Source organism: Cibotium barometz, chromosome 26, assembly GCF_041138505.1.
Source record: "Cibotium barometz isolate CiBa-2024 chromosome 26, ASM4113850v1, whole genome shotgun sequence".
In the NCBI taxonomy this organism is placed as follows: domain Eukaryota; kingdom Viridiplantae; phylum Streptophyta; class Polypodiopsida; order Cyatheales; family Cibotiaceae; genus Cibotium; species Cibotium barometz.
Window position 1 is genome coordinate 52,977,962 of NC_141071.1, and position 26,400 is coordinate 53,004,361.

A 26,400-nucleotide genomic window follows, 5' to 3' on the forward strand; every position below is an offset into this window, starting at 1 on the left:
ATTACTTTTGGTCTCATAGGCCCTTGGGGTCTTCCGTAGACGTTAATATAAGTTTCTTTCTTTCTTTCTTTCTTTTTCACTCTCTCGTAGTGTTGAGGCAGCATGCTGAGAGACAGTCCTGGCTCTGACAGGACACCTCACAGAGAGCCACAAAAAGTGTCCAGCTTGTTAGAAGTCATCTCCTGTCTAGATTTATACACCAGGGCCTTTGTTGTGGGTGTGCCCGCCCTTATCAGGTGTTTTATCATTTTTCCTCACTCCCCGCATTTTTCCCCTATTTTTTCCATTTTTTCTGAGGCTTGGGAGGGCTGCCAGAGGGTGCCAAGAGCAGTACAGTGCTGGCCGACTGGATGTTTATCAGTCGTGGGCACTCTTGCTGCTGGCCGACTGGTTTTGATCAGTTTTGGGCACCAGATTGTTGGCCGACTGCATTTATGGAGTCGTGGACCTTTTTATCAGTCGTGGGCTTTTCCTTATGCTGGACGACTGCCCTCTAGGGGGGTATATATAGGTCCTCAGCCCCCATACCTCATTTGTATCATATCTCGGGATCTTCTTGTGTATATAGAGCAGAGTTACACGCCTACATCTCTCTCTCTTGTGCTGTTTTTCTGCCTGCGTTTTTGCTCTTGTGTTCCCAGATTTGGTCATCATCTCCGCTGCGTATTCTGACATGGTATCAGAGCCCTAGGCTCTAGATAGGTCTTGGGATTTGTGCGAGCAAGAGGGGGCTGTTTTGTGGCTGATTGGTGGACTGTTTTGGACTGTTCGGGAAGAGGAGAAGCAAGAGGAAGGCGGGCTGATTTGCTGGACAGCCACTTGCAGGTTTTAGTTCTTCTTTGTTCCCACCCACCCACCCTTTTCAGAGCACATCCCCGCAATGGCAGATCTGTTTGAGATGGCCGAGAGACATGTGAAGATCCCGACACTCCCCACGTTCCCGGTGGACCGTCAGTTGGACGGGAGCAACTACAGCATATGGAAGGTGATGATGGAATCCGTTCTGGAGTCTTACGACCTCGCCGATTTCGTCATTGTTGGTGTTCCACGGCCGGAAGTAAAGGGGAGTTACCGTCAACTCGAAAGGACCGGGAGGCCCAGACGCAGATGTGGGATCGCGTCAACGCCAGGGTCCGTTCGTTTATTTTCCTCAATTGCACACCACAGGTAATTAATCATGTAAAGCATATGACGCTGGCCAGAGGTATATGGCAGCATTTGGCCTCACTTTACAACAGGGTATCGCCCATGAAGAGGATTTCCTTGGAAGTACAGATGCGGGTTATGAGCCCTGCAAAGTCGTCGACGATGCGGGAGCATATTAACAAGCTGCAGGCTCTTCAGCAGGAAGTTCTTCAGTCTGGGAAGGAGATATCGTCAGAGGACATGGCCATAACGTTGCTGTCACATTTGCCCTCTTCGTACTCAGCATTTTACTCCTCTTTGATTACCAGTGGTGGCAGGCTCAGCACCATCACGTGGGAGGAGCTTGTGCCCATGGTCCTGGACCAGGAGGAACGATTCACGAACCCTCCTCAGGGTGGAGGTTCGGAGGCCTTTACTGGCCAACGGTCGAAAGGCCGTAACTCGGCCAAAGGGAAGGCTTCATCGGAGAAGTCTTATGAGAAGAAGTCCGACGCTGACCGCGAGAAACTGAAGGCAGAGAGGACCTGTAATGATTGTGGCGAGAAAGGCCACTACTGGAGGCAATGTCCCAAGCGGAAGACCGAGAAGGGTGAAGATTCCTCAGCAGCAATCATAAGACTCCGGCTTTTGTGCACCTGGAGGTGATGGACACCGATGCTTCATTTTCTTCAGGCAGGGAGGAGATTGGAGGACTCTCCGCAACGGATACTCGGGAGTGGATTCTCGATAGTGGTGCTTCCAGGCACATGACTCCTTCCCGTTCCGGTTTACAGGATCTCTGCATGCTTTCTGGTCATATTCTTACTGGGGATACGTCCACTATCCCAGTTCACAGTGAGGGCAGGATGGAGATAGTTCCCGATGGCAGAGGGGGGAAGCATTCCTTCCAGGTGTTGTATGTTCCGGCACTTGGTTTTCATCTGTTGTCAGTGCATCAAGTTTGCAAGACTGGCGTACGGGTGGAGTTTGATGAGCATTTTGTTGCTCTCCGGGACAAAGCAACAGGCCAAGTGGTTTGGGAAGGTGGAGTGGAGAATGGAGTCTACAGGCTTTCAGCACTCTCTCTCCCAGGTCCTCAGGATTGTGATGAGTGGCAGTCTGGTAATGGCTACTCAAGAGTGGATACATTGCAGGTACAGGCTTTCCGGGACCAGATGGTGGATAGCTTACCAGTAGATGGCAGCAGTTGGCAGGAACTTTCCAGTACTGATGTTGGTAGTTCTTGTGTTCGTGAGTCAGAGGAAGCTGAACAGGTCACTTATGCTTTGATGTCTCGTCGTGTTCGGGACATAGAACTTCCAGTAGTTGAGGATGTTCTTTCCACGAGGACCTTTCGGAAAGCCAGGCAGGTGGCAGGTGATTACTTGCTGAAGGAGGCGGTTTCTCTAGGCTTTGTGGTTCCGGATTCAGAGGGGGTGGTTGACAGGTTTCATCAGGTTTCCAGGACTTGCTTGTGCACCGTAACAGGTGTTGATCCTTGTGAGCAGTGTGATGTCTCTTTGACTCAGAAGCTGTATGGTTCATTGATCTGGTTGATGGACACCAGTTTGGACGAGAGCTTCCTGATGAGGCGGTTGAGCTCATGGTTGCAGATGTCTCTTTGGGAGGCAGGATTGCGTTTCTTGTGGTTTCTGCGGCATGCAAAGGATCATGGACTCTTGTACACAGGAGGGGGATTGTTGGATGGAGTCTGACTCCACGGTTGGAGTGACTCGGTTTGGGGAGGAGATTCGGACACGAGGGGATCTACTTATGGCCCAAGAGTAGTTTTATGGAGTAGGAGGAAGTTACATTGCAGGTTTGGGCTTCCACTGGAGGAACCCATGGTCATCCAGAGGCACTTTGTTCGTGAACAGATCGTTGCTGATGACATCTTGCTAGAGTTTTGTTCGACGGAGGACAGTACGGTGGACCTCTTTACGAAGTCGCTCTCTCAGGATTTGCTCAGGCGGCACCCCAGCTCCCAGTGGTTGGTTACGCAGCCAGGAGCTGAGAGGGGGTGTTAGAAGTCATCTCCTGTCTAGATTTATACACCAGGGCCTTTGTTGTGGGTGTGCCCGCCCTTATCAGGTGTTTTATCATGTTTCCTCACTCCCCGCATTTTTCCCCTATTTTTTCCATTTTTTCTGAGGCTTGGGAGGGCTGCCAGAGGGTGCCAAGAGCAGTACAGTGCTGGCCGACTGGATGTTTATCAGTCGTGGGCACTCTTGCTGCTGGCCGACTGGTTTTGATCAGTTTTGGGCACCAGATTGCTGGCCGACTGCATTTATGCAGTCGTGGACCTTTTTATCAGTCGTGGGCTTTTCCTTATGCTGGCCGACTGCCCTCTAGGGGGGTATATATAGGTCCTCAGTCCCCATACAGGATCTTCTTGTGTATATAGAGCAGAGTTACACGCCTACATCTCTCTCTCTCTTGTGCTGTTTTTCTGCCTGCGTTTTTGCTCTCGTGTTCCCAGATTTGGTCATCATCTCCGCTGCGCATTCTGACACAGCTCTCATATCACCCTAACATATCCCGCATAGGACGTTGCAACATGGCACCCAATGTAGTAAAGCTGGGCTAGTGGGAGAAAGTCCTATGGTGGTGGGAGATGATGGCTTGTGTAAGCCCAGCGGGGCGTGCAGTGACAGACTCAACCATGTGTCCAAGAGATAAAGATATAGAGAGAGAGGGGAGAGAGAGAAGGGAATAGGGATCTTGCACAATACACCACATTGAGCGGGGAACAGGTCCCACTCCCTTTCAAGAATTTATTCAGGAACAATCCATGGGCACGTTGGCGAAGATCAATATAATTAATGAATACAAAATAAACATATATGTTGATGTAGGCATATTGTTTCTCGTACCGGTACGAACCCATTTGTACCGTACGGTACGATTTTTTATTTTATTATTATTGTTCCCCCCCTCTCCCCCCACCCTGAGAAAAAAATTCCAAATGCTAAAAAAATATAGAAATCTTGCTTAACGAAGATCCCAAATGCCCGCAATACTTCGCAACTTTCGTGTCCACTTAGTATTCCATATGGGATTGTTGAGAGACCTAAAAAATCTGGCAAGGTAGACTGGTAGTGTACACATGATTGGTAGGATGAGAGAATCTTGCTACATCACTTGGAGATCCCTCGTATAGGTAGGCTAGACAGTTAGATCCTCAAGTTATGTACGAGGGAGAAGATTTGGACATGGCCATTTTGATCTAGAGAGGAGTTTTTAAACCTATCACCCTAGATGCACTGCTTGTATTTGTGTAAGGACGGTTCCTTAGTCATAAACACTACACTGGGAGACCTTTGGTATTGCATTACCCATGCAGGTTCTTTTTTGGAGACAATTGGGAGATCCAACATGGAGACACATCTCCATGTTCTGGTTCCTCAAGCACTGTAGACTTCTCCCCTCCCCCCCCCCCCCCCCAACACCCCCCCGCCCCCCCCCCCCCCCCGCGCCCCCCCAACCTTCCCTCACATTCAAGCTTGAAGCTCTATATTTTGTAAGTGTTAAAAAAAAAACCGTATTTTATCGTCTGCGCACCCTTCCTCTTGCCCGCCATTCACACCCCCACCCCCCTCCCCCCTGTTGCGCACCTGTGCACCTGTGCATTTTGCCCGCCATTCGCCTTGCCATCTTCCTCTCTGTGCAACTCTCTCCTCCCCGCCATCCACCTCACCCTGCCTGCCATTCACCTCCTCCTCCTGCCCACTGCCAATCTGCCGCCTTCTTCTCTGCCTTTGCCATTTTCTCCCCTCTCTCCTCCGTAGATAAGCCTCTTCCACTTCTTGCTTGCCTCAGAATAAATTCTTAGTGTGTTCAAGTTGGCCTGCCTGTCCCTTGATTGGCATTATGGCTTCTGCCCAAGCCAATCCTTCTCCACTCCGACAAGCCGTGAGAACTATCAATTTTTCACAAGACAAGCTTCTCATCCTCTAAAGTGATATCGATAATGAAATGAAGAAAACTCTCATTGGGAGAGTTTATGGCTCTCGCCCCGCCCATTCACAAGTTAGAGATTGGCTTCTCGTAGCCCTCCCAAAGGACGAAGTGAATGCAGATTTGTAAGGGTGCAACAGGGGGTTGTGCAACAGCCAGCAGTATGGGGAGCTTGTCTTGTTTGTTGTTGACATTACATCTTTCAAAAGAGATCAGGGGGAACTCTAGCAGGATCTGTAGGTGCAAAAACAGAGTTGCCTTTTGAATTTTTGGAAGAGAAAGATCTTATGTGGTCCCAGGTTTGGATTAAAGAATTTAGTCAGGTGTTTCATTTTTTGGGGACAATGTGAAAAATGGTTGATAAGATCTGTTTAATTTTAGGAACATCTTTTGTCTTGGGGAATCTCCATGTGATGTGCAGAGACCAATAACAAGTGACGTGAAGAGCTTGACTTATGTGAAGCTTGCCTCAAGGAAAGATCCAATTTAGTGGGGTGAACGTAGCATAAACCAGTCTGACTGTGATTGTTGTGTTCAACTAGCGAGTTGCCCTTGTGATGCAACAGTTAGGTTTTGTGGTTAGTATGGAAACCGAGAACCAAATGCCATATTTATTCTTTTGTAGATTTGATTAATTTATTGGACTTGTGAGGTGTGTTACTTGGTACTGTACGGGCCCTTGTTGCTTGTAGGAAAGCTTTTTTACCTGATGAACAGGAAAGCCTTTTTTTATAATTTCAAATTTAAAGTCTTGTTTATGGACTTCGTCTAAATGATTATGATTTAAGCGTATAGATTGTTTAAGTAGGAATATCTAGGGATACAAACATACACAGCAATTTGTCCTTTTACACGAAATGGAAGATGATGTTTCGTAGATCTGTGATTGCAGTTCTTTAAAGGGACTGCTATAACTAGTTGTATTTGTCTTGGAGAAAATTCTGGTGTGTTTTACTAGAAATGCAAGTTTGTTGTGCAGGGAAATAGAAGAGGTAGATGTTGTTGCCCTTGAAAGGAGACTTTTGCAAGCCATGGACATATGTATTGGGAAAAAAAAGAAAATAATCATTTTACGCATGGAAATGGAACGCATGCAAGGTACGCAGAAGGTATATGGGTTTTGATGTCTACCAAGCACTCTAGTGTTCGTTTGTGAGTACATGATTACTTTCTAGTAATGGTTTCTAATGATGGATCGCCATTGTGAATTGAAGTAATTGCTTAGATCTGTGGATTTTCATGTGAAAACTTACTCTGATATTGTTATGTTGTATTAGCAATTAGAGGCAAGATCCATTTTCAAGAGATTGATTGGCACTGTGGTGCGAACTGTCCAAGAAGATGAACGTGAACAAGGTATATATTTGTTGCTAAATGATTGCAGTTTGAGACAGCCCGAGAATTTCGTAGCTGTAGTTGATATCCTTATGGCTGATTGAATAAGTTCCACTGGACTGTTTGCAGACTGGTTTCAACATATGACTGCATGATGGAGAGGTGTTAGGACAGTCCAAGCTAGTTTGATAATGTGGAAAACGTAACTTACATCTTGATCGATATGTTCACTTAAGGGTTTCCCCCAAGACTGTGCCTACCCTCTTTATTCATCCGTAGTGCAACTTTCGAAACTGGGTCCATGTGTGTACTCTTTGTGTGCATTGTGATCTTGATCGATATGTTCACTTAAGGGTTTCCCCCAAGACTGTGCCTACCCTCTTTATTCATCCGTAGTGCAACTTTCGAAACTGGGTCCATGTGTGTACTCTTTGTGTGCATTGTGTTCTTTCATAGTTTGCACAAACTTGTTTTAAGGCCTGGTTGTCCTTTTCCAGGGCCACTAGACTCTTGTTGCTGGCTGGACTAGCAGCAAGGAAGAAGGGTAGGAGCCTTTAAATAACCCTGAAGGACATCCATTTCATTTTATCATTCGTCCCAGAACTTACTTTTGATGACAAGAGCCCTTGGTCCATTCCATGTTTTATCAAAAGCCTGCATGTTCCTCAAACCTTGGAGCTTCCTTCTATTTTCCTGATGGATCTTACAAACATTCAAAGTTCAGGGTCCAGGCCCTTGAGATGTAATGCCCTTTCATCGTAAGACTATGGAGATTACTTTGAAGGGTATCACATGCTTTTTTTTGTCTTTTATACATCTGTTAAGTATTTACCATCTCTACTTTTTTTTTGGGAGAGATTTACACACACCCCCAAGCACCCATTTGTTAAGTGTGTGGTTCTCTGCACTCTAATCACAGAGACAAACGAAAGACAATTTAGATTCTCTCTTTTCCAATCATTTTGTCCCCACAGGATAGTTTGGTTTAATTATCATCAACAAAACTCCATAGGCCCTTTTGTACAAGGAGATGCCTCACCGTCAACTTCCCAATCATTTTGTCCCCACAGGATAGTTTGTTAATTATCATCAACAAAACTCCATAGGCCCTTTTGTACAAGGAGATGCCTCACCGTCAACTTCCCAATTTGGTAGGTGGTGACGTCAAGTTTTCCAATGTGAAGATTCTAATACCATGATTCAAGATAACAAGAGAAAACACGAACTTAATAGGAAAACGTCTAAGCGACTACAAGACTCCAAGAGCTTAAAAGAGTTAAAAAGATTCCAAGAGTCCAAATTGGTACAAGAGATGAAATCAATCACAAGAGAGCGTCCAGGAGATCACAAGGGCTCAAGCTCTAATAGAGAACTAGAAAACTTGAGTACTGATTACATATAAAAAAGACCAAGAAAATATCGCTAGTGTTTAAGATAACTTTTCTGCCTGGATTTTTTAAAGTTCAAATCCTTTAAGAAGGATCTTATGAACTATAGAAGTGTTGCTGTTTTTTTCCATGTTGCTGTGGAATGCTTTGCCTTGTTGCAGTTCACAAGCGGAAGAAGGGAGTGTGAACATATGTTTCAGGACTTTGGTGAGTATGGATGGCGATATGAGTACACTTGTGGTGGTGTATTTGCTGAAGGGTATAGCATCACAGGGACAGTGTTGTTGACATTCATGAGTGACAATGCTCCTTAAGAAAAAGTTTGAAATAAAGGATTTTGGTGAGCTGCGAGACTTCTTGGGTATAGAGGTGATTAGATCATGTGATGCGATTTTGCAGAGGCAATATGCTTTGGACATGTTGTCAAGTATGGAATGATAGGTTGCAAGCGAATATCGGTGCCATTGGAGCAGAACACAAAAATGGTTGTAGATACCATAGTTATGAGAAACATTGGAAATGGCACTGTGCGTGGGCTGAAAGGCATGAAACGTGGAGAAACATGTTTCTGAAGCTAAAACGTTTCTAGGAAATAGAAGCGGCCCATTTTTGGCATTTCTCGCTTGTGAGAAACGTTTCTCATGATGAGAAACGGCCGTTTCTTGTGTCATCATGAGACGAGGCCACAAACATTAAAAAAATTTCCAAAATCTACCCATGGGGTCCTACATGCAAAAAAGAGTTGGTTGGGGCATGATATAAAAGCCCAAATCAGCGCATCAAATTGGCCACTATTGTGAGGGAAAAAAAGCCCAAATCAGCACATTGAGAAAAAAAACCCCCAAATCGATGCTCTTGCTGTAACGAACAAAAAAACCCCAAATCATTTCTTTTTTTCAGCTCTTCTTTCCTTTTTTATTCCACTCCCTTTGAACTGCAAATCCTCCCCTTTTCTTTCCATAGCCTTTGCACATTCTCCTCTTTTCTTTTTTGTGTTTGCCCCTTTTCTTTTCCATCCCCATGCTTGTAGGTATTTCTTTTATTTTTGTCACTCTCATGGTATCTAGGCAGCCACATCTTGAGATAGAGAATGAGAAGGAATTCACCTAGAGTGACTATTGGTGGCAATAGGTGGATATTGTTAATGAATATGACTCCAAGAGAGGTGGGACAAAAAGATTTCGTTGCCGACATTGTGGTCTGGAAAGAGGTGGTTGTCCAAGGCGGGTTGAAGCCCATTCGTAGGGTTTGGCATAGGTAAATGGGAGAAGATTGTTCCAGCAGATGCACTAAGAAAAACGGGAAGCTTCACTTCTTCCTCCTCCAAGTACAGGAGCATACAATAAGTTCTCCAACTCAACATTCAACTTGCCGCAATACTCCTGTTGTAAGTGCTACATTTGGCCATCCACCCACTTCTCTTCATGCTGCATCATCTCTTGGGCATGGAAGCTCATTTGATATGCCTACACAGCTATGCTAGAGAGACAATGTCACCAGGAGCATTTTCAGGAGCCCCGGACAAAGGGGTGGCTATTTGACACATTAGTCACACCGGCACTGATGTATGGAGCAGCAGTATGGGCGCCAAGCCTTGCTACCCATTGGTGGACACAGATAGAGAGACCACAAGCCCTCATGATGACATGCATAATAAGCAGCAAACCGTCAGTACCTCATGACATTATCTGAGCAGAGTTTGTTGCGCCTCCAATGATGGTAGAGGCCATATTCCAAACTATATGCCTGCTAGACAGATTCAGAGAGATGCCACAGGACAGATTGTCATACAGAGCTTTTGAGGCATCTAGACAGTTGGCTGAGGCAGGAGACAGAGGATCATGGTATGCAGAGGTCACACATTGGCTCTCACAGCATGGCCTAGACATGGATCATCTACCACCATTCCAGTATGACAGGGATGCACCACATATCCGTCTCTCTCATAGTGAGAGGAACAGAGTATTGAGACATGACCTATGGCAGCTCTATACACGAGACATGGATATCGCCTACACAACCTCTGCCACCGAAGATGCTGTACTACAGAGATCACTTCATGAGTATCACTGATGATGGATTTATAGAGAGGCCTAGATACATGGAGGGCTTTTTATCACACGGCTCCCGAGTAGCTATTGGTCAGCTTAGAGTCTCATCACATCGATTGGAGATTGAGAATGGCAGAGCAGCACGGATCCCCCGCGAGGAGAGGGTATGCAGATTGTGCAGAGGGGAGGTGGAGAGTGAGGAGCATTATGTATGCAGATGCAGAGCATATACAGCCATCAGAGAGAGATATCCCATTTTATTCAGAGAGCCACATTCCCTACGCCAGCTCTTTGAGGCATCAGACCAGCGCATACTGGGGAGATTCATTCTAGACATACAACGTCACAGAGAGACATCATTACAAGCTCAGACAGCTCCAGAGGGGGGGACGACAGACACAGATTACTACATTTTTTCAGAGATCCACCCCACTCCCAGTCCCTACACAGCAGGGAATTACTCTCCAGAGAGCAGAGACACTCAGAGCCCGCAGGAGACAAGAGGACACCTGGCTTTCAGACACCACGCCTCTACCAAAGAGAGATGACAGAGATCAGAGCTCAGTTTCACAGAGGGTGCGGAGCGACTGGCTCGCTTCAGAGTAGACCCAGGCATGTTCTCAGGGAGCTGTGGACACCCCCTTCATTGATGTATACCATTTTATACCCCCAGTATGGTACAGGATGGAGCTAGCTAGGTTGCATACGTTAATATAACGTTCTTTCTTTCTTTCTCACGCTATATAAATGTGTGTGTATATATAGCCATTTCAGTCCAGCGTTTCAGTAAGCACGTGTCGAGGGGTGAAATGTTTCGACGTTTCTTGCCCCGTTTCAAGGTGAAATGTTTCACAGTGACGTTGGACCCATGACACTCACACACAAAAACATAAATATTTAGGGGGAAAAAAGATAAATCTCCGAAGTTGGGAGATTTCTCCTCACACAGCTGTTGGACACACAGCTTGTTTCACATCAATCGTTTGAAAGAACATTTGGGTGAAGGTGATGAGATTATGTTAGTGGAGGAGATCCCTAACCTCGAGGACATGGCTAGGTATATTCTTATGGAACCCGAGTTGGTTCTGGTTCAACATACTAGACGGTCTCAACATACCATCTATTGTGAGTACTTGATTAAACGGAAAGGATGGTCTGATGTCGAGGCTACGTGGGGCTGAGTGCGTAGTTTGAAGAGTCGCTTCCCCAGATTCATTGCTGAGGACATCAATGGTTCTTAAGGGGGGAAGTATGTTACTTCCCAAGGCGAATTGGGGTTAAGACCTTCAGGTTAGGTCAAACATAGCCTAGGGGTTAGGCATCTTAAGTGGGGGTTAGTAGCTTTAATGAAATGTGCTGTATTTGGCTTAGGAGGCCTATATAAGTGACTTTAGGAGTCAGTTTGAGGGAGAGCTCCTCAGACTTGGACTCAAGGCCTTGAGACTACTCCGTGCTAACATCCGATGGGTGTGTACTGGTGGTATGAGACGCTACGGACTTTGCATGTGGACCCATGTCTGTGATGCTACTATCCCCTTGTGCTCGGGAGTGAACTTGAACGGCTCTATGGTTGGGCAGTGAGCTAGATGAATGAGTCTGTGTGTGTTTTCCTTTTTGTTTATACATGGGTTTGTTAACTTGGGGGATTCACAGTTGGATTATACGTCCAGAACCCACTAACGTTTTCTAGTTTAGAACTCATTATATCATTTCTTTGTTGCTACAGCATTTATAGATGCTTTATGCATATCCTCTATTGCAGATTGCATACACATTGTACTTTTTTGGTCTCATAGTCCATTCTAGCCTTCCATAGATTTTAGTTATACTTTTTTTTTCCCTTTTCTTTCACATAGCAGACATGCATGCACACACATGAAAATTGTTTGGTTAAAGTTTCACATTTCAACAACGTCAGTTTTCCAGCTGATTGAACATTCATTGAACAATGTGCTTTGCCTCTCTAAAATGCTTTTTTTGTTTGAGAGGATAGATATAAAGAGCATGGAAGCAGAGATCAATGGATTGGAGGAACTCTCAAGGCAGCTGTTCTTGGAAGTCTATGAATTGCGGCAGGCAAAGGTGTGTATTTGGAAAACTTTTTAGTTATTGATTCTTGCAACATGCGATTTGCAAAAGAATCAGGAAGGCTAAGAGGCTTTTATGTGCTTATTTTTGGCGAAACCTTGAGAGGACAAGTTCGAATTTTCAAACTTGCCTCTTGCTGAACTAGCAATGTTTACTTGTATGAATCTGTTGCAGATGGAGGAGGGAGAGTTTAATAACCATGTTAATGTTTATATTAAAAGAGAGGCATGAAAGAGTGGAGGCTCATGAGTTACATCATCAAAATTACAAAAAGACTGGAGACATTCATGTTCGGGGAAGAAGTAGCTATATTGGCAGAGGTATATAGCCTGCAGATAAAAGAGGGCGTGCAAAAAGTAAGAGGCATGAAGACTGAGGGAGCTAAGCAGTGTTATTCCTGTTCTTGGTGGCTAGACAATGCTGAGCATTACTCAGAGCCTTGATGCAATGGCATAGTCTCTAGTATGGATATAGCTTGTGGAGCTTGCTTGCAGCATCTTCTTGAATGTGCTGGCTAACCACTGTGAGAACATTGGAGAGGGTATTTAGTTCAGAGAGAGCTTGTCTCCAGAGAGATTCTATTTGCTTCTGATTGTTCTTGGTAATCTGGGGTCTAGGGCTTTCTTTTGTTGGGGAGAGAGAGGGGGAAAGAAAGAAAGAAAGTTATATTAACATCTACGGAAGACCCCAGGGGCCTATGAGACCAAAAGTAATACAATGCTACCATGGATATACTGAGCCATGGAAAACTGAAAGAAAAAGTAAAATGAAAACATGAGAGAGAGAGAGTTATATTAAACGTCTTCAAAAGACCCAATGGGTCTATGAGACCAAAAGTGATAAAACAGTGTCCATCTAATCTCATCATGGTACAAAACAAAGACTAGAGCTATGAGCTGGGAATGTCAAATCCGAGCCATATGATACAAAATGGGACCATTATCATCATACAGCCTATGGAGCTAACCCCCCAGTAGGAGGAGGGGGACATCAAGGATATCAAGCGTGGGGTATCCTGTAGAAGGCTCTTCAGATCCGTTGGGCATGGGAAGGAGGCTCTGTGCCTCTCCTAGATCTCCTCAAGCTGGGGCTGATGTCTTTGCTGCTGCTGAGGTCGAGGGAGTCCGGCACATCGGGCTCGCTGTAGTGGCGTGGCCCGATCTAGAGTCACACCAGAGTGGGCTCTGGCGGGAGGTCAGGCACTGGAGAATGTGTAGCTCGATGAGGCTGTGGGTATGTCATCCATGGCTGGTGTGGCATCCTCTTGTGGTTGTAAGAATCAAATGATGGTCGCTTGGGGCCGGGGTGAGAGAAAGAAAGTTATATTTATGTCTTACAAAAGGCCCGATGTGCCTATGAGACAAAAGATGATTACAAGTATCCATGGAATATCATCGTCATGGAAATCTGAAACAAAACTGAAAACTGAAACTGGAAACCTAGTAACTGAAGCTGAGTCCCAGGTCAATGCATAGAACAACTGGGGCAGCATGCTATAAAGTATACAAGAATGATCATAATGCACTCTTTCCCAAATCTATGGAGGGGGGGGGGTCCAAGGAAGAGATCCATCATTGGGCACAAGAGATGGTTGCAAGATCTGAAATAGTGAAGAGAGGCTGAGAAGAAGAGGCCTCCATTGTGTGTCGGTGACGTATAAGGATCGCATTGATCTAGGCCTGATGGACTGGTGGTGGTTGTGGTCCAGGGGGCTGAGGTCGTCTCGTAGTTCGGAGCACTGTGGCTCGCGGTAGAGTGACCCTTATGCTCTGAATACTATCCTGGTCCTGATGAAGTGCTAGATCTGTTGGTGGAGAGAAAGAAAGCAAGAAAGATATATTAAGTGCCTACTAAAGACTGAATGGACCGATGAGACCAAAGTGTCTCATCATGGAATGGAAAATAAAGTAGAGACAAAACAAAGCTATCTCACTGGGGTGATACAAGACTGTTCATGGAATCTCATCATGGAATACCAAGAACATGGAACATGAGAGGAGCATCAGCCCCAATAGATGGTATATCACTCTCTAAAATATCAAGCACGGGGCTAATGGAGTATGGCCGAGAGGTCTCCCTCAGCTACGTCACGTGGAAAGGTAGCTCAATGGCAGTGGAGCATGTCTTGGATTTGGAGCTAATGAGGGATGCCCAGGAGGCCGGGGGCATTGGGCATGCTGGAATGCGGAGGCCTGGTCCGAGGTAACTCCTCTCGGGCGAGGTGGGTCAGAAGCAACTTGAGGTGGGTCCACAGGATCCATTGTATGGGTGTTCTCCACCTCCTAGGTCCAGAAGAAGTTGGTGGTGGTTGGTTGGTGAGGGAGGGGTTGGGGTGGCTGGGGCCGAAGCTCTCTCAGGAAAGTGTCCCTGTGTTTGCGGAGCTCAACCAGGAAGAGCCCTAGGCAACTTTGGTCCAGGAAGTCAATGATCCTATAGAGTTGACCGAATCCCTCATGAAACAGATAGTGAAACCTCCTGCGGATCTCATAGTATACTAGGCAGTGACATCTGTAATGCTCCTCTATCTCAACCTTTGTCTGGCATATTCGGCAGATCCCCTCCTCTCTGAGTCTTTGTACGAGCTTTCCGACTCTGAAGACGCGCTCAGCTCTACCTATTCCACTCTGAGGCAGTGGGATGAAACCCGTATCTTGCCAATTGCAATCCGTATGGCATGGGGACATGTGAACACTCGGGGTAGCCTGGGTGTTGGATGAATCCATCCTGAGTGAGCGTGAGGAAGTGATCTCTATAGAGGTGCATCTTCGTTTTGGGAGCTCCGAAGGTGTGATCCATGTGCAGTGGGTGTAGAGGTTGAGAAGATCTAAGTAGATATCTTGGTTGGTGTCCTCATGAGAGAGCCAGAGACCAAACTATATTGAAGGGGTGTGAGGCGGACCATGCGGAGCCCATATGCTGAGAACCAAGTGGAAACTAAGGCATACCATACTCCACACTAGCCCTCGAGTGCTAGCTGTCTTGAGGACTTGGGGGCACGCCTCGAGTACTTGCGGGATCCATGTGACTAATGCGATAGAAGTATACGACCGTCTGGAAGAGTGCATCCACTACCATTGAGGTTGCAACAAACTCTGCCTGGATAATTTGGTGTGGGATTGATGGTCTGCTACGGATCATACGGGAGAACATCATGACTTGGGGGCCGGGGCCTCTCAACTCGTTGATAATCCTCATTGGATAAATCTGGCCCCAGAAGGCTGCTCCATACATGAGGGTGTCAAAAAGGCAACCCTTTCAGAAGGGGATGCCATGTGCATACCCTAATCAGGTTGCACATGGACATAATCTTCAACAGTAGTTGCGTAAAAGGCAAAGGCCAAGGGTGAGTATGGACTGATGTGGGGAGTGTTTTGGGCACCCTGGCAAGTGGGTACAAGGCGATGTTCAAGGTTAGTGTGGACAACAGGTATATCACTTTATGGAGTTGTGGAGCAGTACTATAGGCCAATCAGCAGCCTAAGGCCGACCAGCATCCAGATGCTTATTTGAGGCAAGGTATGCAGAAAAAAGAGAGGCAAATCAGTCCCGGGGCAGCAAACAGGGCTGTTTGGATCAGTAATATGAGCGTTTCCCCTTACTCTAGTGGAAGTAAGCAACCTTCCTTTTGGTCATCAATCAAGTTATGAATGTAGCAGAATTGCACAGCATGCAGTTACAGATACACTTTAGGATCTTTGCTTTTCCATTGTATATACTCAATTCATGTTTTTGTAATATAAAGAAGGAGTAAGTTTATATAAAGAGACTCTCTTGTCTCCATCTATCTAGATTCTACCTCTGTGTGTTTTGATTATGCAAGTAGATTAGAATTTTCTAAGTAGTGTTAATTAGCATCAACCATGCCATGTTACATGCAGAACCCCCCTTGGGGATAAGCAGAATACTTGTACAAGAGACTTTGTACAATCTCGACTCGCAGTACTGAATTGAAGCTACTTATCATACAAACCCTCAGACCATACAATGACTCATACTGATGCCTCACCTTCTATAACCACAATGCATTGGCCTCTAGAAATTTATCAAGAAACATGTGGTTATTATAAATGCCTTTTGCATCCATGGCATGTCATACAAAGCTGATGGGGCATCTCATTTTAATTTTTTCTTTTCTTAGAAACTTACTATGCCATTTTGGTCCACAGTTTTCCTAGTCGAGTGACCGCACTAAGTACAAACTTGTTCTTGTTTGTTTTAGGAAGCAGCAGCCTATTCGAGAACCTGGAGAGGACACATGAAGAATCTAGTAGGCTATGCCTTCTCTATATATTGTGTCTATAAGATGCTTAAGGCAAGTTCTGCCATGTAACATTTTCTTATTTTATTGTACATCATTTTGCACTTGGTGTAAAAGTCATTTTTGCCATACTGCTGCACCTTAGGTGCAGGTTGTAGTGATTGACTCAGCAGGTTTTCTCCCTGTTTTAGACCTGTATGGCAGCTGTGCATTTGTGATTAGGCTACTCGTACAATTGTTTTAGTCATACTTTTTTTGGGTACTTTTAATTAATATGCCTGTTCATTTTGTTTTACTGATCAATTGTTCTCTTTTGACATTTTGAAAACCAGTCGATGCAGAGTGTTGTCTTCAAGGAGGTACTCATGAAAACACAGCAAAGTTAATTCTGTGTGATTATATAAATGCAGCATAGTTTTTTTTCCCTAACCCATCCAAGAGTTTTAGTCTGTGGAATTACTGTACTTGCTTTATCTGCTTTTGACCTTTTGGGTTTTCACTTGGTTCCTGTCTCATGTAAACTGATTGCCGTTTCATGCAGTCCAATTCAGTGGATCCAGTTACCCAGACACTTGGTTTTTTCTTGAATTTTTTCCACATTGGCATAAACGTTGCTCTTTGGTCTCAGGTCTGTTGAGAAGCTAAACACATCAAGTACTTCAAGCGATTACTTTTCATACTAGGCCGGCTAAACTTAAAATGGTTTGACCTTTATTAAGTCTTAACCAAGTATGTACACAAAGTCCTTATACTTTCCTTATTTGACATTAAGCACAAGGTAAGGCTGCTGTATATGTTCCAGCGCTGTCTTACAAAAGATAACTGCTCGTTTGAGTGGGTAAGATGGCAAATTGCCTTATATTAGGTCAGGCAGGTGAAAACATGTTAACCTACAGAGCCGTTAACATTAGAGAAGAGGAATTAACATGTTAATCTATGGAGTGGTTAACATCAGAGTAGAGGAATTATTACACATAGGAATTTAAGCATTTTAGGTAGTTGCAAGCTACGTACTAGTTAACATTAGAGTAGAGGAATTGTTACATCTCTAAAGTTATTACAACAAGTTAGAAGGAAGGCTGCTTGCATTTTATAAGCCTCTCCACAATAATCTCCAATTGGTCTTTGATCATTGTATCTCTCATTGGAAATCTAAAATGTGATGCCCATGAAGCTTGTATTTTGAAAAATCCTTGATAGTACAATCATATTACAAGGGGGGCCCTATTGCTTGTGTCATCTAAATTTCAGTATTGCTATCTTGTTTAGTGTTGTGCCATTTCATCTTGTTTATTAGTATTAATAGTTTAAGTTTGTGACAATATCGTGCTCAACCGGTATTTGAAGGGAGGAAGGCGGTCCATTTGGAGGCCTTGCCCATCAAAACCAATTAACCACGTGAGAGTACCATGAACTGCCATGTCCAGCCAAATATAATTGCATCGATGACTCAAGGGCCAATCTTGCAAGGCGCTGACTGTCAAGCGTGTATACATAATGAATATAAGTAATGGTTTGAAAGAGGGCATCTATGATCAAAGGGGCGGCTCCAATCACTGCTAGCATGATCTCGTGTGGCGCAAATGGCTTACTCTTGATCATACGGGAGAGCATCATCACATGGAGTCTCTCTCTTCCAGCTTGCCTCACTGAGATCTGGCCTCAGAAGGGGGCCCCATACATCATTGCTGGGTGCACTAAGGTATCAAATAGCCAACATTTGGTGTGGGGTAGTAGAAACACTGCCTCTTGCCTCTCTAGGCGGGCTAGCGATGCATATCCTCTCACCAAACGTGCATCGGCTGTTGGTCTCATGGAAACAGTGCATCCAGATGTCCCTGCAATCACTGTGGAGAGTGTGAGATTAAAACAATGCCATTTGCATATAATAGAATGGGCACCACTTGGTGAGCCAGCCCAAATGTGTCCGCAAAGAGTGAGATCTCATCAATATACAAACCAAATAGTGTGGGAAACACTGGGCAGCTCTGCTTGACCCCAGTTGTGCTACAAATATCTGTAGAAAGCGCCAATGAGGTGATAACTCAAGTGGTACATGTTTATCTAGGACGAGGTGTTCTTAGGTTCAAAACCCCACATGGTGCTTCCTCGGCGGCATCACCTAGGATGAGGTGTTCTTAGGTTCAAAACCCCACATGGTGCTTCCTCGGCGGCATCACCTACAGATGGAAAAAAATCGCTTACGAGCAGTGGAAAAAGGTAACTACTGGAGGATCTTGGGCCCTAAGGCCAGTTGTAAAAAAGAAAAATCCCTAAAAATCCCCCCTTGTGTGCCTGCATTGCCTCATATAAAGCCACCACACCCCATATCATGTTTGGTGGAAATTGGAGCTTCTGCAGGTGTCTCAACGAGAGAGAGAGAGAGAGAGAGAGAGAGAGAGAGAGAGAGAGAGAGAATTTAGATCAATGCTTTATAAGTTTGGTCCCCAAAAATAGAGAATCTCTGATTTGTAGAAGTCTGAGTGATAGTTGCGCTGAGAATTCACATTGCTTTGCAGTATGTGTCACTTGCTTTCATTGGGATGTTGATCACGATGTCAGTAAGAGGCTTCCTCCAGAACCTGATGAAGGTCATCAACTTTTGTATGGAAGAGTTTTTGTTGGTAAACACTCTGAACTTTGCTAAATTTGTCGTTTTGTGTACATGCTGGGCTGTAGTCCTTCTACTTTTTATCTGGAGGTGGGAGTGGCTCTTCAACAAATGTGGTGCTGCTGCTGTCGGAGGTGATGGGGATGTACTTCATCTCCTCAATATTGTTGATAAGGAAGAGCCTTGCGAATGAATACAGGTAACCGGTCAAATGTATTTGTGATTTGAGTAGACGAAATGAATATGTTCATTCATGCTAGGAAAAGATCCATGAGGTTCGTAGCAGATAAGTCATGACTTTGTTGTGAAGTTCTTCCGAATTGTTATAGGTTTTATCTTGATGAAAACAGCTGGGTCGTTTGGACTCTCAAGAGCTGGAACATGTTTTACATTACTATTGAAGAATTCATGAATTTATTTAAGAATGAGGGATTGAAGTTTGAACCTTGCTGTCTAGACGTACACGCTTACTGCGTATTGATTCCTGGTCCTGCATCAAATCTGCATTTCTAGTCCACCTCGGAATTGAGAAGCTCATGGAGAGGCTCGAAGTTAGCTCAAGTTAGCGAAAACCGAGCGTTTAAGTTGGCCCTAGTTATTTCAATACCATTTTTGACTATAAAATCTCAATCAAGACGAGTTTCAGAAAACAATTCCCAATTGAGGTGATTGAGAGGACTGGTCGTTCAAATATTTTCTCAAAAATAGTCTCTTAGAATATCTATATGCAATCAAATGCTTGCTTGGTACACCATTCTTTCTCTTCCTCGGTGCCATTATTTAATTTGTGACTTTATCCTGTGACGTTTGTGAACCGAGGGAGGGCAATTTATGAAGTTATGAGCTTTTTGCCCGTGTTCAGCGGTTTGTCCTTGGTTGATAGAAATGACATCTCTAATTTCTGTAAATCTGTAGGCTATAGCAGATTCGAACACATCAGTGTGCTCGTAACTTATTTCAGCAGAGCTGACATGTGAAAAGGCTGTTGTCCGATATCAGAAGATGATCACCTCCATGACCTCAGAGAATGGGCGTTGTTTGTTTATTCTCCTGTTGGGCATGGCTTGGTCGTGCTACTCACGAAACAGTTGGAACGTGTTTTTGCATATGTTGTATATTTGATTGAATGATGGATTTAAGCATTATCTAGTGAGGTGTGGACATGTGTTGTCCTACCAAGACAGCCCTCGCTATTTGCTTTCCCAATTGGTATGTTTTTTGCTAGAAATTTTTAACAGTGCTAGTGCTGGATTGGGACGACTCCCTGTTTAAATTCTTGTGGTATGCTACTGAGCCTATTCTGGAATTATTGTGTGCAGGCTCATTATCACAGACGTTTTGGGTGGAGATATACAGTTCAATTTCTATCATCGTTGGTTTGATGCTATATTTGTGGCTAGCTCCTTTGTCTCACTGCTAGTTATCGCTGTGCAGTATACTTCTCGTCAATCTGACAAGCATCCCATAGAGTAATCAAAGTATCTTCGTGTTAGATGAACCGAACAGTCAATCTACCTAGCAATGATGGGATAATCGTTTCAGAAGCGTTATAGTCATGTAAGAGAAGAGGCAGTCATGCTGCAATCTACTTCAAAGGATAACCTGGGTTATCTGCCCAATCTCATGTTCATTGACAACAGTGCATGACTTATGGCTTTCTTGAATAAAGAGAGCGTCTGTCATGATTATTCTTTGTATCATAAAGAGTATATGTCACGCATTGTAATTTGCTGTAGAGTCGGATAACCGTCATTTGCTTGTAATCACTAACCTGTCATGAAGTGCCTTTTGGACTGGATGTATTATTGAAGTAAACTCGTTCAGTTTTGGATACACATATGGGTGCAAGTTATAGAGGTTAATCTTGTGTGACCTTTTAGAGTGCAGGGGTTCTTGGAAAGTAGATTGCAGCATTTAAGTAGCTTTGTAATCAAACTTGCTGCTAATATGTGTACACTATATTTCAAGAATATTTTTATCCACTATCTTGGGGAATCTGATTGAGTTCTATCAGCTCCCAGCTCTTCTGATTGTGTATATTTTAGAGAGACTGACAGTGAACTCTTCTGATTGTGTATATTTTAGAGAGACCGACAGTGAACTGTGTGGGCTATTTGAAGAAGAACGTGCTAGAATATTGTGTCTAGATGCTATCAAATATTTTTATGAGTTTGGGTCGGTCACAGTTATAGATAGGCACTGTAGGTGCCCTATGAATCTGCTCCCAGACGACGCACCAGTTAGATGCCTTCGCTCAAAGAGAGTGTTGTATCCTTGATTCAACAGGCAATCAAGGAAGAAACTTCCTCCAGTTTTTTGAAACTTCCTGCAGTTGTGATTTGATGTTTCTGAGATGTTGCAAGCCTATTTGCCAAGAGCCCATCACACCATTGGTTCACGTGTTGAAATATGCTGCCACCTTGTAATAAAATTGCGTAGATAGGTTTGCATAGCTACAAATGATTCTTCCTCACCTTTGAACCTTGCGGCATCCAGGGTGGCAATAGCTGAATAAATGCTTGCCTCACTTTGTAGATGTGAGGGTTAATCATTTGATTTCTTGACTGTCACTAGTATGGCCCAACGCCCCCCCCCCCCCCCCCCCCCCCCCCCCCCCCAACACTACAATGTTTTTTGCGAAAATGGTATGGTCTCAAAATGTCCACTCTCTCCTTGAAGCAGAAACAAAATAATGTACATAAGTAATTTTGGGATAGTACTTCTCATTATTGAGATGTAGTTGTGGGGATTTTTTATTACTTCCTAATATGCCGCATGTGTGCCAAGCTTTCCCATGCAGGAAAAGCTTTTCTTATGAGATATGCCAATCTTGCGTGTAAAATGTCTCCATTGCAAGCAACTGTGTGAAGAACCATATGTCGAGTGCTCATGCCAAATGGATCTATGAATTGCATGAAAGAGCATATGTTGTGAAGCACGTAGTGTGTGCGCTTCTTTTCTTGCTTGCTCACCTCCAAAGTGGGTATAGAATAATTATCATTCGGGGATCCTTTGCTCATGGTTAATTTGAGTGGGAAGTCTGAAGAAGTTTATGCAAGGGCATACGTGTGGTGTATAACACTCGCAAGAAGCATGATCTTTCATAGCACAAAACTCAAAAGCACATGTAATGCAATAATAGAGATAGAGAAGAATATTGTATTACTAAAGCAACCCACTAGATGGCAAAGCCCAACACCTGTGTGCTCGTATGAAAGAAACTTTGATGGTTGATTTGGAATCACTAGGATGGAGGTTATATGCAGTAGAGATATGAATGATTGCACATGTTCATAGTCATAGACGATATCATCGTCCGCAATGTAGACTCGGCCCATAAAGATGAACTACAAACTTCAATTGAGCTCATCTTGGGTCTTGTTCGAGCCCCACAATGTCACGATAGGGTATCCAACCAAGAGTAAAGCCTATCTACTCCATGTGGCCGTTATAATAATGCTCGAGTGTAGCATGTAGCCTATTTGGCAGTGTGCCAAATCTAATCCAAGACGTCTCTTAAACAATTGGCGTCCTAGGCTTCACGTGTGAATACGGGGATGTTGGGCAATCCAGCTACTCAACCATGACTACATGATACAAGTTAATGGTGGATGGAGTCATTTTTCTACGGAGTGATGTAGTTTTTAGGATGGAGTCATATTTTGCTTGCATGGTTGTCATCCACTCGGATCCCCTTGTGCTTTAGCAAAGGTGGTAAGTTCGTGAATCTTTAGTACCTCTGTCATGAGAGTAGAATTCACAACATTCTCTTGAGTTCCATTTTTCTCTTCTAACCTTCTGGTTCTTTGTGAACATGTTGAGCTGCATCCTCGATGGTGGTTGGAGGTTCTGCTCCATCTGAAAGCTGCCTACAAGCACATCATGCTCTTGTTCTTCTTGTTTAAAATCCACCTCCATAGGAAATGGTGTATGGACTATCTTCTCCATTAGAATACGAGGAAGCTCTTGTTGCATGTGGAGGCTATGTTGCTTTAGTGGTTTGCTTGTTGTAGATGAAGAAGAAGGTAGCTGCTCCTTCATCTAACATGGTTGTTTATGGAATATCCCATCATGACTCACTATGATCTTCTTTGCTTGAGATTCATAGATCTGATATTCCTTTAACTCCTTACTTAAATGAGGAAGATACATTTTTGGCTTTTGGCATCCAATTTTGGTTCTATGAGCATCTGGAATATGTACATAACATTCACCCCCAAAAACTTCAAGTGTGTATATAGCTGAAGGTTTCTTACCTAAGTAAGCCTAAAGTGGACTCATCTCTTTGACGATCTTTGTTGTACCGTGTTGATAATGTACACAATTGTGTTGATTATCTAGCCCAAAAGAATTTAGGTAGATTCTTACCACTAAACATACTCCTTACCATCTCCACAATAGCATGATTCTAGAACTTCGCAATAGCATTTTGCTACGTAGTGTGAGATGATGTAAGTTGCTTCATTATGCCTCTTTTCTTGTAGAAACCCAATAATTCACATCAGACATAAACTCTCATCCTCGGTTTGTTTGAACTGCTTCAATTATATTCTTGTCTTAGTTTAACCCAATACAAGATATTCTTTAAAATTTTCAAAAGCCTAAGATTTAAGGAAATACACCCAAATCCTCCTATATAACTGTTTGTCAGCGTGAAAAAATAGAAAGAACCTCCACGTGTAATAATACTTCTCTCTCTCCACAATAGGGATCATCATGTATGAGTTGGAAAGGAGCATTATCGCTAAAGCTTGTCTCTTGTGGAAAGGGTTTTTGATTCTGCTTACCCATGGTCACCCATCATACAAGTTTCAGATACATCCAAACTATCAAAAATTGGTGGCAAATGCTCCACTACTTTACCTTTCTCTATCTTTGAAAGAGTCTACGTATAGAGATACTTGTATCTTTCATGCCAAAGTTTATTGGTATACCCCATCGAATTGGACGACAAACACAAAAAGCTCATACAAGACATTCACCCAAATGCCTTTTGCAATGATCTTACCATCTCCATTAAGAATGATTGCACCATTCTTGTCAAAGTGAACCCGCAAGTCATGGTCGATGATGGTCCGAGATAGAAATGAGGTTCCTTTCCATATATGAAGCCTAAAAAACATTAGAAAGACTTTTGTACAACCTTCTTTACACATAAATGAAATAGTACTTGAACCTTTGATTGGGTACTTTGCACATAGCCCAATGTGACCATGATGTCATCTCCCACATGCTTTAGGAAAGAATACCAATCCGTGCAACTGGATATGTGCTTAGAAGCCACACTATCGATGATCTAAGAATCATCATGCATTGCAACATTAGCTGTGTCATTGCACACTTCTTAAATGGCAATAAATAAATTATTTTTGCAGCATGATTGGATTGTCCCTTAGTCTTGAGAGTGTCATTCTTAGATTTGCTTGCTTTTTTTTTGTGTGTATTCTTTGGCTATGTACCCTTTTCTTGTTAATAAAATAAAAGTATCTTCTTCTTATGATTTGAAGAGTTAGAATCCTTATCCTTCTTCTTTGTGTTAGTAGAGAAATACTTTGGTTGGCCAACCCACATCTCCTAATCCTGAAATAATGGGATAAACTTCTCAAATATGAGAGGAGTAGGTTCGACACCAACATTCAAAGATGTAACAAAACTATCATATTTAGAGGACAATACCCTTAGGTAAAGCATCGACAAGTGAGATTCAGGGAGAGTACACTCATCAATTTACAGTCATTTGGTCACGGAGATCTTTGATTTTCGTTAGAAACACCTCCACTGCTTCATCTTCATTCATGTAAGACCCCTACCCCCTCACCTCCACTTCTTCACCTTCATTCATGTAAGACCTCTAGCCCCTCAAAGGTTGTTAGCATCTGGATAACTGAGTATTACCAGTGGTGTTGGCCTTTGGTGTTCAACATCAGCAGCATTAATTCTTTTTCTTTTTCCTTCTTCCTCATCAGCCACTATCATAGCTCTTGAGCAATTAGCTCCACAAGGCTAATTAGTGACAACTGGAGTGCTTTTGATAGAAGCAGTTGGATTGCAATTATTCCCACAATCCTTTATGTGATGTCTTGATTAAAAGCACCGAAAGCACCGATTCTCCTCTTTGGCTATTTAGAGCAACCCATGAGGTAGGACATCTCCACTGTGACTTGGGTCTTAATGATTGGAAGGTTATTTTTGGCTTTGAAATAACTGGAGAGAGGAGATTGGTACTTGTCAATGGTCTGCCCTTATTGAGACAACTGAAGGAACTCATTTATCTTGTCTTCTCAAAGAACTTGGGAGGAGGATAGTTTCGATAATGGAGATGCTCTTCCTATCTTCCCAAGCTAGCAAATTTGGAGGATGAAAATGGTGTGAAGCAAATAAGTTCCTCCATCAAATCCTATTGGTCCCCAGATAGCTTTAAACAAGTCAATGCTACTTGGTTGTTCACAACAACAAGTCAATGCTACTTGGTTGTTGCAGGCATTGTACTTGATAATATCAAAGTAGTCTTCCATGGATTCTATCCATGTCTACTACTCCCAAGTTATGAAAAACTTGAGTCTTTCACTTACCCTTCTTTTGTTGACTTTTTGAGCCTTTTTGTTTCTTCATTTTCAAGTTCTTAGCATCATTTTTCTCATCTTACTGTTGAAGGATATTGATGTTGGAGATTCTTTAGTTTCCTCTTTGAGTTGCATATCTCCTCTTCCAACCATTGGGGATGAAACTAGTTGTTGAATCTATGACGAGAACTATGGTAGGTCCCAGCTCCACTTTACCCTAACACTTGTCATTGATGGTACCTATCTTTGGTAGCTTTAGTTCTTCAAGTTCCTTCTAGACTATCTGTGCCTTTACATCAATGGGACAAGGTGGCATTTGTAATTTCATTCTCTATATAAATATTTGTTTGATTTCTGTGGTTTCTTTCCCTTTACTAGTTTTGATTCCCTCAACCTGATGCAGGATATTTGGTGCTCTTGCAGCTATGGCTTTTAGCTTTCCTAGCTCTAGCATCCTTTTAGGTATGCAAATCTTTGAGGGTACCTTAGTACTATCCTTGTGCTAGTATCCTTATGTTGTTAGCATTGCCTTTGTTACCCAACAACCTTGGCCTGATTTAATTGGTTTTTTTACCTTTCCACTGTGGTCGTTGTCGTTAGTGGTGTTGGTTTTTCTAGTCTTGAGAGCTCTTCCCCTTCTGCTTGGGTAGCCAAACCTTGTTATTCTCTTAATAGTAACCTTATGCCTTCAGGAAGTTTATCGGAATCCACTACTTCCTAGTTTGTTAGTTTTGTGATGGCTCTTTGGGAACCGTTGGAGGTGTCACTTTAAGTGGCCTTTCCTTATTGCAGATCTCATGGCTTGTTGGATCATTCATTGAGCTCGAGCAACGTTGGGTTACTATTGAGACAAGTCTTGGTACCATTTGTGCGCTTTTGTCGCACAGGTCGTAGCTGGGGACTTGCCAGACACCGTATGCGAGCCACGAATGGCTGCAAGCATACAACCAGGAAAGGAAGCTCAAACAGAATGCCAAAGGGTGTGTCACTCACCGCTCAACCGCCGCCTTGAAGGATTCCCGCG

At 43.6% G+C, this 26,400-nt stretch overlaps 1 protein-coding gene across 3 annotated transcripts in view; it reads left to right on the forward strand.

The window, feature by feature from the left end:
* Positions 1-20,791, forward strand: part of LOC147624086 (GPCR-type G protein COLD1-like) — a 53,501-nt gene extending 32,710 nt beyond the window's left edge. Inside the window, exons 5-14 of one of the 3 annotated variants that reach the window (XR_015269257.1) lie at positions 6,062-6,191; positions 6,360-6,438; positions 11,850-11,938; positions 16,164-16,256; positions 16,535-16,561; positions 16,744-16,830; positions 18,722-18,793; positions 18,882-19,012; positions 19,729-20,022; positions 20,133-20,648. Coding sequence is in view for 1 of the 3 variants with exons in the window: in XM_086820745.1 (XP_086676871.1) it covers positions 6,062-6,191; positions 6,360-6,438; positions 11,850-11,938; positions 16,164-16,256; positions 16,535-16,561; positions 16,744-16,830; positions 18,722-18,793; positions 18,882-19,012; positions 20,133-20,286 (862 nt within the window). In the remaining 2 variants the exon portion in view is untranslated. Of the gene's footprint in view, positions 1-6,061; positions 6,192-6,359; positions 6,439-11,849; positions 11,939-16,163; positions 16,257-16,534; positions 16,562-16,743; positions 16,831-18,721; positions 18,794-18,881; positions 19,560-19,728; positions 20,023-20,132 lie in introns of those variants that run through there. The other 2 variants (XR_015269258.1, XM_086820745.1) reach the window with 2 other exon arrangements.
* The last annotated feature ends 5,609 nt before the right edge of the window (positions 20,792-26,400 follow it).